At 49.5% G+C, this 14,551-nt stretch overlaps 1 protein-coding gene across 1 annotated transcript; it reads left to right on the top strand.

Moving 5' to 3' along the window:
* Positions 1-5,977: 5,977 nt before the first annotated feature.
* FZD5 (frizzled class receptor 5) lies at positions 5,978-14,138 on the top strand. Its single transcript, XM_042995195.1, has 2 exons — positions 5,978-6,221; positions 6,500-14,138. Exon 2 carries the CDS (start codon positions 6,764-6,766, stop codon positions 8,537-8,539), a length of 1,776 nt encoding a protein of 591 aa, XP_042851129.1. The 5' UTR covers positions 5,978-6,221; positions 6,500-6,763; the 3' UTR covers positions 8,540-14,138.
* Positions 14,139-14,551: the final 413 nt, after the last annotated feature.

Genomic DNA, 14,551 nt, shown 5'->3' with positions numbered 1-14,551 from the left:
GGCAAGCGCAGTCTCAGAGGTAATGCTAAGAGGCCTCAGTGCTGGACTCCATCCTGTCTCAGTGTCTAGTCGCCAGGTTCATGGGCATGAAGGCAGCTGGGGCAGCAACACCACTGATTTCTGGGACTCGGCTACTGTGGTGGTCCCTTGAACTCAACAGTCCAGGTAGCCTCCTGACTTCTGCCCCTCCAGCCTTTCCAACAATTTTGTGAGGCCCTGCTTGATTCTCAGTATTAAGTCTTCCTCTGCTTGAAATACCCGGGGTGGTTTCTCTTTCCTGTACTAAACTCTGACTGATAAATTGCCTAACTCCTATTCGGCCTTCTGGGCACAGCCCAGGTCTTCCTTGAGCCACCAGGTTGAGATAGGTGCATCTGCTACGCTCCCACCATGTCCTGCCTGGAAAGTCCCTGCCTCATCATCTTCACACCCCAGCACCAGTGCTTGGCCCACAGCATGCGTGACATCAATATTTACTGACCTGGACCTGCCGAGATGCCAGGGAGGTTCTAAGTCCAAGGGGCGTCCCACCTCATGCCTGGTCTGCAAAGCTCGGAGAACAAATTGGCTCTAGTCTCACACTGGATTCCAGGTGAATCCAGAGTCTTCAGCTTTTTCACACATTAGCCCCTCCTCCACAAGAGGCCGCACCAGAATCGAAGATTCAACCTGGTCCCTAGGAAAGTGATGCAAAAGAACAAGGAAAGTTGCTTATCTCAAGATTTACCATCTGGTGGTTCTCAGGACCCTCTCTGCTGGGCTTAACTTGAGGTCTGCAGTCGATGGCCGCATAGGCTTTGGAGTCAGGAAAATCTAAGTTGGAAGCTATGTAACCCTGTATAACAAGTTATTTAACTTGTCTGAACCTCCGTTTCTTAATCTATAACATGGAAATAATAATATCGCCCTTACAAGATTCCAGAGGTAAAAGAGATGATATACATAAAGTGTTATTGTTGTCCCCACTGCTGTTAACCATATCATCACCATACCACAGTTCTGTTGCTTTACACAATTTTTCCTTCAGTCCAAACAGACTCACATGCAATTAGGCTGCGCTTCTCTATACTTTCTCCTGAGGTGCCCCATTTGCACACTGATGTGATTAACCCCTTTTGCAGAAGATCCAGCTGGGCCCAAGCTTGGGGCTGGACTGAGAAAATAACAAAATCATCTGTGTCAGTCGTTCTTGAGCCTAGCTAAAAATCAGGATCACCTGGAGAGTTAAAACAAAACAGCAATACAAGCAGACAAACAAACAAGCAAAACCAAAAAATGAGATCTCAATGGTCCCTGAACTAGAGATTTTGATTTAATAGGGCCCAAGCATCAGTGTTTCTTAAGGCTCCCCCAGGTGATCATAATGTGCCGCTAAGAGCCACAGTTTAATGTGGGAAAGATTAGTACTTCCATTATCTTTGGGGGAAGAAAAAGCTTTTACTTTTCTATAATCTCCACCATACCACCGTGGTGGAGCAGAAAGGACTAAAGATTATCATTGAATTATTCCTCTTATAATGTGAACAAGGCATTCTCATTATGCACATGGGTAAATGGCTCCTCTTGTTAATTCTCTGATTAGGGTCTTGGTTTCTCATGTAGAGGTGTGTGATCTGGTAAGAGAAGAGATCAGAAACGCTCTAGGACATGGAAGGAGCCAGTCTGGAAACACCTGCGAGGGATTCATGTCGGCTGGCAGTGTCTCTTCTGGGCCAGCACTGTGTACGTTTGCATAGTGACTGGCTGGTTGCACTTGCATTCAGGGCAAGTGAAATGATCTCTGCTTTGGCATAAAATGTATCTAATATCTAACTACCAGAGATGGCTGGTGACGGCTGAGAGTGTGCTCCAACAGAAAGTGCCTCTAAAAAGTGTAACTTTCCCCCATTATTAAAGTAATACACAAAAGAGAATATAAAAGGTTGGGAAAACAGAAAAGTAGAATGAACCATAGTAGAAACTAATAATAATGACTAAGACTATATAGACTTCCTAGGCACTAAATGAGGTTCTAAGCCCTTTACCGTATAAATTCATTTATCCCCTCACTACAACACTATGAAGGAGCTAACTATCTGTAACTCCATTTTGCAGGCAAGCAGAGAGCCCCTGGAACTGTTAGGTGGTTGAGCTGCTAGGCAGGGACAAGGCTTGGACTCATGCTGCATTTCTATATGGTCAACCTCAGAGATGTAAGAGAAGCTGCATGCAAGGATTCAATGCCAGCTGCTAAAGTTTAGGAAGGTAATCTCATTCACGTTGTCAATCATTCATCTACTTACTTCACAAATATTTACTGAAGGTGTTTGTGTGCAGCATACGGTTCCAGGCTTGATTATGAAGACACTGAAGACTATACAAAGTTAACCTGTCCAGTCATTCCTATAGCATGGAACTCTCAAGTGTGTCGACAGAATAATGCATAGATAAGGAACACAAGTCTAGTGAGATTCAAAATGCTCCAACTATTCCCTGATGACAAAATCCAAAGCCAGTACCTCAACACTTTTGGAATATCACACACTTACTTGATAAAATGTTTAATTTTTTTTTAACGTTTATTTATTTTTGAGACAGAGAGAGACAGAGCATGAACGGGGGAGGGTCAGAGAGAGGGAGACACAGAATCTGAAACAGGCTCCAGACTCTGAGCTTTCAGCACAGAGCCTGATGCAGGGCTCGAACTCACGGACCGCGAGATCATGACCTGAGCCGAAGTCGGCCGCTTAACCGTCTGAGCCACCCAGGCGCCCCAAATGTTTAATTTTTTAAAAATGTTTATTTTTGAGAGAGAGAGACACAGTGTGAGTGGGGGAGGAGCAGAGAGAGAGGGAGACACAGAATCCGAAGCAGGCTCCAGGCTCTGAGCTGTCAGCACAGAGCCCAATGCAAGTCTCAAACCCACAAACTGTGAGATCATGACCTGAGCCAAAGTCGGATGCTCAACTGACTGAGCCACCCAGATGCCCCCCTTGATGGAATATTTAGCATTGTTCTCTGTATTTTCATCAATTCATAAACACGCTGGACAATAATTTAAGTTGAATTTCATGAATTTCGCTTTGCAGAAACATGTTTAACATAGTTGTGTCTTCAACTCAGAAACTGATGTTTCTTGGATGAATGGATGGATGGATGGACGGATGGACAGACGAATGGCTACGTGGAAGTATAGATGAGCGAATTCATTGACAAGAATGCTTCCAAATTGCACCTTTAAAAAATCACGTAGTGTTTTCTAGTTTGTTAAATAATAAATTATGAGTCGGGAGACCAACTTGGTTTCTATCCTTCTGATGGACTAAATTGGTCACCTCAAGCAAGCCATTATGGTACCCATTTCATCTGATTGTTGCAACGATCAAATGAGCTCTAAATGAATTATTTAGCAGCCTGCCTAATACATGTTAAACAGCGTATTTTAAACTGCCTTTAAACTGAAGTAGTATGTGTAAAAAAGCAAAATTTTAAATGATACAAAAACTATACAATGCAAAATAAGTCTCGTTTGGCAAAGTTTCCTGCTGTTGTTACTATTATTAGAGATCTCCAAGCAAAAATAAATTTCGCTCTTGATTAAGAAGGGAGAGGTTTACAGACCAGTAGATAACATCGTTTGAATCAGAACCAAGTGAAATAACACAAGTATTCTGGCTAAATTCCAGTGTGAGTGATTAACATTCTCCAACTTCAAATAATTTTTATTATTAGCCAACACTTGTCCATCCCCAATAATACACACGTTGCATAAAGGGCACAGAATGAGACAGCCCTTGCTTGGCATTTTCACAGTCTGCACATACTTTCCACTGAGGGTTTCCCTTTCTTTCTGATTGCTATTCCATAGCTTTTCAACTCCCACTACTTTCAACCCTGGGATGTTTGCCGACCCAGAGTGCCAAGTGTTTCCAAAACACAAAAGAGGTTAAATATGAACACCTGTAGAATTTCAGGGCATGAAAGGTGGAAGGTACATTCTAAATATATCTATTAATAGTTTTGATGCTTGTGAAACAACTGTATTTATTCACTTTAAACTTTGAGTCTGGGATTAATGCACATATCTTCATAATTTTCCACAAAGCCTTGGTGATGAGCCGGAGGGAGACGGCTCTTCTGCAATCCAGTCTCCCAGTCTGTACAAACGGGATCCAGGACAGAAGAACGACGATAACTGCAGTCTATATGTCTCAACCCTTTAGTCCAGTCCTGACTCCTTGAAGTACCCAGGCCCTCCTGTTCCCGCACCCCCCCCTCCGCGCCTTCTTCCCAGAAGAAGGAAGGGGTGGGGGGGGGGGAGCAGGAAACAATGCAAACCCTTTTGTAAGCGTGTGAATGAATTTCAAGAATGCTAAACACCTCAGTCTCCCAACCTAATTAGAACACGTAGAAAAGAGGCATTTTTAAGACATTTAAAACTTGCAGCATAATAACCTATCTGGAGAGCGCCACTGTGTGTCCCAGCAGTCGGGGCATCCAGCTGGTCCTCCCTCCTGCCGGGCCTGCTCCCAGCGTCCCCGCTCCCCAGAGGCGAGCCAGTGCACGGCTCTTACAGCTCGCAGCCCCGGGGGGCCAGGCGCCCTACCCGCAACAGATCCGCGAGCTGGCGCGGCTTCTCTCCGCAGGCGATTTCGGAACTGCTTGGGCTTTTAAACTTCGACAGATAGAGGACTAACATCTCTCGAGTCTTCCAAAGACAGGAAGAAAATCACTTTATGGCGACAGTAAGAGTTTGTTAAGTGCAACAGTAAAGGTTGAAGACTAGGAGATACAGGTAGTACACGGGTGGGGACAGTGGTTAAAACTGGGATGCAGATACGTGGGTTCGAATCCTGAGTTAGCATTTGAGCGCCTACTATGTGCCAGGCGCTCGGAATACTGGGGTGAAGACTGTCTATGTTGCGGCTTTCTTGGGGAAGTATTAGCTCCGTTGCCTTGGTCAAGCTTCTCAACCTTTGTTCCTTCACCTGTAAGGAGTACCTGTCTCACAGGATTGTAAACATCTGAGATCTTGTATTAAGGTATAAACGATTAACGCGCTGTCTGGCACGCAGTAGGGACTCAATACACCTTCGCTCTTCTCTCAGTGTGAGCTCACCTGGTAGGAGGACAGCGCAGAGCGGAGGCAGGTGCCACGGTTAAGAATGATTCTTCGAGCGGTTCTTTTAAACAAGCGCTGGACTGTGAAGATTTTTAGCTGCAGAGAGACCTGGTAGGGGCCCTGGAAGCAAGGGTTCATAAGCCAGCCTATTACAGGAAAGTGAGCCGGGGACCGCTGTGCGCCCGCAGCGAACTCCGGAGGGACTTCTGGCAAGGGTTTCCCGCCGGGGGTCTCTAGAAGGAGCGATTAGCATTCGCCCCGCCCCCATCGCTCTCCGGCCAGCTATTGGCCGGCGCTCTTCGGCGGCCGGCTCCGGGCGGGGCCGGAGGGCGCAGGGGGAGAGGCCGAGCCCGCGGGGCAGTGGGCGGGGACGCGCGGAGAACGTGGCGGGGCGGCCCACCAACCGAGCCCCAGCGCGAGGGGGCGGGGAAGGGGCGGGGCCTCCCGGCGGGCATTAGAGGCAGGTGACCCGGGCGGGGCGGGAGAGGCCAGTCAGCCCGCGGCCGTGACTCCGCCGTCGTCGCCGCCGCGCGCGCCGTTCGGTGCCCGCTGGAGGTGGGCAAAAGAGTGAGAGAGTGCGGGGGAGGAGCCGAGCCGGGCGCGTCCCGGGAGCGCCGCCACCGCCCCCAGGAGTCCGCTGGAGCGCGGAGCCCCCTGCAGGGGAGGAGGCGAGCGGCCGGCGGGACGCGGCGGCGGGCGAGCACCATGCAGTCCCGGCGGGGCCAGCGCCAGCTGCTCGCGGTGCAGTGAGGCGGCGGGATCCCCAGGCTGCCGCACACCGCCTTCCTCTCGCCCAGGTGCTGCCAGGCGCGCTCGCCCTTCGTCCGGCTCCCGGACCCCGGTAGAACGCACGGTCGGCTCCTGCTCTGCCCCGCTCGGATCATGCGGGGGGCCCCGGAGGAGGAGAGGGCGAGTGACCGGCCTGCGGCGACCGCGTTCAGGGTGCGACCCCCTCTCTGAGAAGCCCCCACCTGCTGCCATGTGCCTCGCCTCGGGTACCCAGCCTATCGCCAAACTTTCCGGGTGCCAGCCCGTCTCTGAGTCGCATTTCTGAGAGACTGCCCCAGGAACAGGAGACCCAGGCTGGCTGACGACTATCTGCTTTTCAGGATCCGCGAAGGTGAGAGCCCGCGCCTAACCCTTTTCTTTCCGTTCGTTTCCCGGTTCCTCCGCGCTTTTCCCGGCGGCTGAGCTCTCTGACCCCGGGGTACAGCCTAGAAGGCCCAGCGTTAAGGGAGGAGGGGCGTGGGGGTGGGCCGGGAGTCAGTAGTTTGGTTCCCGGAGGTGGAGGGGAGGGAAGGAAGAGACATTAACTTGGAGATTTGGAGAGCGCTTGCGGGGACTGAGCGGTTGACTCCCTTCTAACTGGGAGTGGTTGCAATTTTTCTTCTCCCTCAGCTTCTTTTTTAAAGAGTACTTCTCCTGGAATCGGAGCCCTAACCGTTCCTCCCCAGCCCTATCTGGCGAAGAGCAGAGCGCTGCCTGCGGAGGCAGCGCCTTCCCGAAACAGTTTATCTTTGGACGGATTTAAGAGAAAAAGAAACCAACAGGTTGCCAGCCCCGGCGCCACACACGAGTCGGCGGAAAGGCCAGCCCGGTTTCCCCCGGCTGCGTGGGCCCCGCGCGGGCTGCGGCGGGCGCGGCGAGGGGAGGGAGGGGGCTATGGCTCGGCCTGACCCGTCCGCACCGCCCTCCCTGCTGCTGCTGCTCCTGGCGCAGCTGGCGGGCCGGGCGGCGGCTGCCTCCAAGGCCCCAGTGTGCCAGGAAATCACAGTGCCCATGTGCCGCGGCATCGGCTACAACCTGACGCACATGCCCAACCAGTTCAACCACGACACGCAGGACGAGGCGGGCCTGGAGGTGCATCAGTTCTGGCCGCTGGTGGAGATCCACTGCTCGCCGGACCTGCGCTTCTTCCTGTGCTCCATGTACACGCCCATCTGCCTGCCCGACTACCACAAGCCGCTGCCGCCCTGCCGCTCCGTGTGCGAGCGCGCCAAGGCCGGCTGCTCGCCGCTCATGCGCCAGTACGGCTTCGCCTGGCCGGAGCGCATGAGCTGCGACCGCCTCCCGGTGCTGGGCCGCGACGCCGAGGTCCTGTGCATGGATTACAACCGCAGCGAGGCCACCACGGCGCCCCCCAGGCCCTTCCCGGCCAAACCCACCCTCCCGGGCCCAGCGGGCGCACCGGCCTCAGGGGGCGAGTGCGCCGCCGGGGGCCCGTCGGTGTGCAAGTGCCGCGAGCCCTTCGTCCCCATCTTGAAGGAGTCTCACCCGCTCTACAACAAGGTGCGCACGGGCCAGGTGCCCAACTGCGCCGTGCCCTGCTACCAGCCCTCCTTCAGCCCCGACGAGCGCACGTTCGCCACCTTCTGGATTGGGCTGTGGTCTGTGCTGTGCTTCATCTCCACCTCCACCACGGTAGCCACCTTCCTAATAGACATGGAACGCTTCCGCTACCCTGAGCGTCCCATCATCTTCCTGTCTGCCTGCTACTTGTGCGTGTCGCTGGGCTTCCTGGTGCGCCTGGTGGTGGGCCACGCCAGCGTCGCCTGCAGCCGCGAGCACAGCCACATTCACTACGAGACGACGGGCCCTGCGCTGTGCACTGTCGTCTTCCTGCTGGTCTACTTCTTTGGGATGGCCAGCTCCATCTGGTGGGTCATCCTGTCGCTCACCTGGTTCTTGGCAGCTGGCATGAAGTGGGGCAACGAGGCCATCGCGGGCTATGCACAGTACTTCCACCTGGCCGCGTGGCTCATCCCCAGCGTCAAGTCCATCACGGCGCTGGCACTGAGCTCTGTGGATGGGGACCCGGTGGCCGGCATCTGCTACGTGGGCAACCAGAACCTGAACTCGCTGCGCGGCTTCGTGCTGGGCCCGCTGGTGCTCTACCTGCTGGTGGGCACCCTCTTCCTCCTGGCGGGGTTCGTGTCGCTCTTCCGCATCCGAAGCGTCATCAAGCAGGGCGGCACCAAGACGGACAAGCTGGAGAAGCTCATGATCCGCATCGGTATCTTCACTCTCCTGTACACCGTGCCCGCCAGCATCGTGGTGGCCTGCTACCTGTACGAGCAGCACTATCGCGAGAGCTGGGAGGCCGCGCTCACCTGCGCATGCCCGGGCCCCGACGCCGGCCAGCCGCGCGCCAAGCCCGAGTACTGGGTGCTCATGCTCAAGTACTTCATGTGCCTCGTGGTGGGCATCACGTCGGGCGTCTGGATTTGGTCCGGCAAGACTGTGGAGTCGTGGCGGCGCTTCACCAGCCGATGCTGCTGCCGCCCGCGGCGGGGCCACAAGAGCGGCGGCGCCACGGCCGCGGGGGACTATGAGGCGAGCGCCTCGCTCACGGGCAGGACCGGGCCGCCGGGCCCCCCCGCCGCCGCCGCCGCCGCCGCCGCCGCCTACCACAAGCAGGTGTCCCTGTCGCACGTGTAGGACGCCGAAGCCCAGAGGGGCCGGGAGTGGAGGGAGGGGGGTTGTTTTGTTTGGTAGTTTTGCCAAGTTCACTTCCGTTTACCTTCATGGTGCTGATGCCCCCTCCTGGGGCAACTTGGAGAGAGGGGAAAGGGGCCCTTTCAAAGGCCGTACCGGTCCCAGGACTTCTCGAAGGGGCTCAGCCCACGTGTATTCTATTTTGTGTTTCTTACTACCATTTGTTTTTGTTTTTGTTTTTGTTTTAGGGGAACCCTGTTGTTAATTTATATGTAGTTTTCTTAATTTTTAACTTTGTTGCATTTTGGCAACAAAATTTACCTTTGCTTTGGGGGCTTTACAATCCTAAGGTTGGCATTATAATGAAGTTCCACTTGGTTCAGGTTTCTTTGAACTGTGTGGTCTAAATTGGGAAAATATATTTCCTATACTTGTGTCTTTAAAACAAATGTGAACAGTGAAAGTTTAGGTTGCTATGAATGACTGGGAGGTTGTCAGGTGTGATTTTTCAGCTTGTTTTCTTTCACTGCTTAAAGTGTCCCAGACGCTTTAAGGCTGAGCTGCTGGTCTCTGTTTATAGTCCCTAAGTTAGAGGAAACCCCAATTCATGTCGAGGAGCGGGAGCATAATGGGGCTAGGGCCTCCCCAAAGTGACAAGGTTAGAGAGGAGAGCGTTTAACGATTTTGTGTGCCATACTAGTTTTGTTTATTTATCGACCTTCGGTTTCTTTTCTGGAGTTCTGGTAATCGTTCTTATTCCTAACAGCACCCAGCATGGTCTTGAGTAAGTTAGAGGTAGCATCATAGAGTGCCGGTATAAATATTTGGAAAAGTGAAAATCTCGAGGATGGGGATTGGTTGAGCTTGAATTCTAGACTGGTAAAATGGCAGCTTTGTGCCAGAGAAGGAGTGGGTGGTTAACAGGCTTCAGTGATTCCATTTTTTTTTTTTTTTTTTTTTTTAAGAACTCGTGTTCTGATTTTGGTAAAGGTAAACCCACTCCCTTCTTCTGGAAGTACTTAGAGATGGTTGTTAAAGGAGCTGCTTTTTAGATTTAAGGACTAAAATGGATATACCTCCAGTAATTAAGTAAATTTCTAACACTTATCTGCTCCACCCCATCCCACCTTTATCATGTTAAACAGTCTTTTTGCTTTTCTTAGTCCTCCTCTCCTGGAGAGCTGTGATTAAGAAACCCCACCCACCCTTGAATGGGGTGCTTGAGCTGGGGGCAGGGAGGCTGGCTACCTGTGAACAAACATTGGCAGCAATGAGGGAAAATAAGTGTCCCTGGACTTTGAACTCGTTTATTAGGCAGATATTCCAAAAGCAGCCAAACATTGCTCTCTGCAGTCTCCCCAAACAAATGACACCCATAATGCACGTGCAGAAGCTTTTAAAATATGGCTCAGGGGACTGCTGCAGGAGGAAAGCTGTCCTCTCTCCCCCACCTCAATGTTTTTCTTTTTGCCGAGCACACACTTGCATGCACCCACATGCACGTACACATGCACTTTGCTATTAGAGAATTCTGTTTGCTTTCCGACATGCTTAACCGTTCATTAATATATGAAAGCCTATATATGAACACACACACACACACACAGAGGTTTCTTTACTATTTAAGAATTCTGTTTGCTTTTCTAATCTGTTTAACTGTTCCTTCATGAAGAGTGTGAGGCCATGACTTGGAGAAGGAGGTGACAGTGCAATGACCAGCAAAATACCAATGACCAGGGTTGAGTGGGGACCGAATTTAGGAAGCTCAAGTGACAAAAACAATGAAAATTTTAGAATGACTCCCTAGCAAAATGATGAGTCTAGGCATTTGTGCTTTATTTATACCAAAGTTGGGAATGTAAGATTTAAACCCAGGCCAGTTTTCACTTCATGGATATTAAGGAAACAAATGCACCGTTCCCATAGCGAACTTAAACACTTTGCTTCAGGGAGAAGCCTGGTATTGTAGTTTTGGGGACTCTCAAAAGCTGCTCGCTTTTATAAAAACTCACTGCTCTTACACACATACTCTGAATCGAAGTCAAAATTTCAGCGGATTCGACAAAACCTAGTACATAGAGCTACAGAACTTTTTGCACATCTTCTTGTCCTTACTCAGAAGCTGCTTCTTAGGACCTTCGAACAGATCCCCTGTCTGAGGGCCAATTCTTGTGTTTTTCAAATGAGGACCTTTTCCGATCACCTTGACCTCTTCCCTCTTTTAGTATGTCTTCCCAGAAAGTACACAGATGGTCATGCCGCCTCCGGTCATTGTGCTTAATTTGGGTTGACCCCTTGACTTTTTTTCTTTGTGGAGGAATCTAGAAAATGATGCACAGTGCATCTAAAAGTTGTGGGATGAAATGGATGAAAGTGGGTTAATTCTTCATTTTTTTTAAAAAATTAGTGTTTCATTTGGGCAACATGCCAAGCCTCACAAAAACAACCAATTTACTGTGAAGGAAAAAAAAAGAAAAGCAGTTGAAAAAGGACAGTGAGCCAAGGAGGGGCAATATAAGTAATGCCTTTTGGGGTCTAGTTGCACACCACTTTTCAGAGATGCCCCTTTGTTTTCAGTCTGTGTTCTTGCCCCCGCTCTTCCTCTCCCATCCCTCAACGATAAAGCCTACCTGCTTCCCTAGAGTCTTCCTAATGTCAACTACCCCATCCCCCACCCAGGGGAGAGAAGCCAGATCTATTTATGGCCACCCTCTCTTTCCATCCCACATGCTATTTCCCCCTGATTTGCATTTTTATTATGCAGACAGTTCATACTCATGAAAACAATTATAAAATGAAAGGTTGTGGGCGGTGGGGTCTAGCAACTTCTTCACAGATAGCTTTGTGGAGTTGGAAAGGATTTATGGTTCAGTTTAATGGCACGTGTACAGCTTCCAGGTTGTCCCTTTCACAGGTCAGTTTTAAGCATTGTCTTGCTTCATGAGTTGGGGGTGAAGATTTAGAAAGTTGTCTAAAGGAACTAATGTGACCCGTCCGCGGATCCGTTGGCCAGACTTTTAGGAAGTCTCTTTAATTTATATGATTTCCCTCCTTACATTTTGATGTTGTCTAAATTGGCTGAGAATAATTTTTCTTGGTGCCTTATTGGTTTATCTTTGCAAACCTTTGTCATCTTTTCACATGACCGTTTCCAATGACGGGCCTGTGTGTGTGTGTGTGTGTGTGTGTGTAATTGTGTGCATGGACAGGCTTAAATAATGTGCCGACAGCACTGTTTCCAAGTTGGTATTCATTAGGCTGTTTCCTCCTGGGCCAGGGCTGCACTAATCCTGACACTGGCTGCCAGGAGAAAACCTCATGGATCCCACACCGAACCTTAATAACAGCATCCGTGACCTGCACTCTCAAGTACAGAATGGAAACCCCAGAGCTAGGAAACGTAGTCGTATATTTTAATGAACTGCTACCCCTGCTAAAGGGGCTTCTTTCACTTTTGTGCTCTACAGAAAGACCAAGGGGGGTAGGAGGGACAAAGCTTTGAATAACTGCTTTCTAACACCAAATGTGGCAAACAGGACAGAGAACGTCACACATCTAGGCAGGTGTGAGGTACAGTGGCTGAGAATTGCCTGCTCCCTCTGCGTGCCCTTTCTTGCCTCCAAAGTCCAAGCAAGTGATCCCAGGGGGGGAAATATGCCTGGAGGGGGGAGGGTGGTTCTGAGGGGAAGAAGAAAAAAAAAGCTACCAAGACATTAAAGCAGGGCAAAGGGTGGGCAGGATGTGAGGAAGTAAGTAACCTGACTCAACTCTCAAAAGCTTCTAGCAGCTCACTGACAATTGCAGGATTCATTTCAGCCAGGACACTGTCTGGGACACCATTGTGAGACAATATGACTTCATGTTGTTACAAACTGTATGTATAGTATGTATGTGTTGTGGGTGTGTATATACATATAATATATATTATATATATGAGAGATTTAGTGACTTTGATACGGGTTTGGTGCAGGTGAACTTATTACTGAGCCACATGAGGCACATACCGAGTCAGTAGGTGGCGTCCAGGGCATTCAGTACTTTTTTTTTGATTTTTCACCCGTGTATAGTGCCTATCACTACAGCATCCTCGCCGTTGCGTCCGACCCAGAATTCCCCAATCAGAGCCAGCGATATTTTATTTGTAGACAATCAACTTGAATCTATAAATTATTATTGGCAGAGGATTATAATTTTGACTCTGTAACATTAACAAAAGGAAACCCAGACATTCTCGATAGGTAGTTTTTGGTTTGGTTTTGTTCCTGGAAGTCCGTAGAGCAGCAGTTGTATGTGGTTATGTTAGTCTCAAAATGCTTAATTTGCTGACCTTATTATTTCAGAAAAGATTTTGTATGTATTATATTTGTGGGGAGGTAAAATAATGGTTTGAGATTTTTATCAAATATGGAGAGTAGTTATTTATGAAAAACAAAGAAATGTCTATTTTTCTTTGTTCCCAATTAATGTAGATAAATTTTAAAGTGCATTAAAACAATGGTAAAGAAAATAAAAAAGATGCTGTGCAAGTCTTTTTCTCCTCATGCTTTTATGAAGACACACACTGCTTTCTAAGAGTGCTTGAGGAGATACGTGGATTCTAACTTCATAATCAGATTTCTCAGATGTACTTAAAGAGGCAATGCTTTTATTAGTATGAAAATCAAGCCAATTCCAGTCACCAGCAGCAAAACTAATGAAAACATGTTTTACTTGAATGTACTTAGGTTTCTCCTGCCGATCCTGTGATTGTTTCATGAATCCCTTGAAGAAATGAAGGGAAATACACGTAAGACCAGCGACCTTGCCTGAGATCGTTTTCTATTTTATCAGCCCTCCATCTGTACTTGATACTGAACCTCTTTGAATAGAGGTGATGCTGTTGTGTGTCTGGTTGGGGGTGGGGGGCGGGCAGGGACTCAAAACCGTTTGTCATTCAGCAGTTAGATCCACAACTTAGTATTAAGCCCTGAATACAAGTCAGGGAGCCCAGAGAAGAGGCTAGAAATTGATTTAGAGTTGGCACCTCCCTGATAATCTGCTGCCTGATAAACCTGAGATACTATTGTCAGAGTCCTTTCTCCTGGCTGCCTGTTGGCCAAACGCAGAGTAGTCCCCAGTCCATGGACCATTGCCTGTTAATGCCTGGGATGTCCGTGTTTTCCAGCATCGCTCTGAGGCGTAAGTATGTCGAAGATGGGTAATTAGGGTCTTCACGTTTTGTTGGAGATAAAACAAATCTAAGAGGTGGACAACAATATGAGCGTATGTAATTTAATGTCAGAGTGAGTGCTGTGAACATTGTCAGATTCATATAGAAGTGAGGACGGTTGGGAGAAGCAGAATGGAAGACCCCGTTGTTGAGCTGAATCCTGACGGAAGAACAGAGCTGCACCTTCCATGTGCAGGACTCTGGCGGTGGCACACCCTCCCAGGGCTTCCTCATTGCTCATTTCTCCCCAGTGGAAAAGGGGGTAGGAGTAAAGCTACAGGCCGGGGCAAAGGGACTGTAGGGACTTAGCAGGTTGGAGAAAAAGGTGGGGTCCAGAGTATTATTGGTAATAATTCTTTTTAAATGTTTATTTTTGAGCAAGTGAGAGGGGGGAAGGGCAGACACACACACACACACACACACACACACACACACACACACACACAGAATCCGAAGCAGGCTCCAGGCTCTGATCTGTCAGCACAGAGCCCTACACGGGGCTCGAACCCACAAACTTGAGATCATGACCTGAGCTGAAGTCCGGCACCTAACTGACTGAGCCACCCAGGCGCCCCGGTAATAATTCTTTTAGTGATTTAGAGCTTTTTAGTTTGTCACCAATGGAAATGGGATTGAGAGGCAGTAGAATGGATGCCAAGTCTTTAAAGACTTGGCAGCTAGACAGCAAGGGATTCAAGTTCCCGCTCCTCCGTTTATGGGTTGTGTGACCCTGGACATATTAATCTCTGAGTTTTTCAGCTTTCTCATCTGTGAAAGAGGCAGAATAGCACTGATCTTAGGGCTGA

Source organism: Panthera tigris, chromosome C1 (assembly GCF_018350195.1).
Source record: "Panthera tigris isolate Pti1 chromosome C1, P.tigris_Pti1_mat1.1, whole genome shotgun sequence".
Taxonomy (NCBI): Eukaryota; Metazoa; Chordata; class Mammalia; order Carnivora; family Felidae; genus Panthera; species Panthera tigris.
Note: the sequence above shows the minus strand (reverse complement) of the source record. Positions and strands in the feature narration are given on the sequence as shown.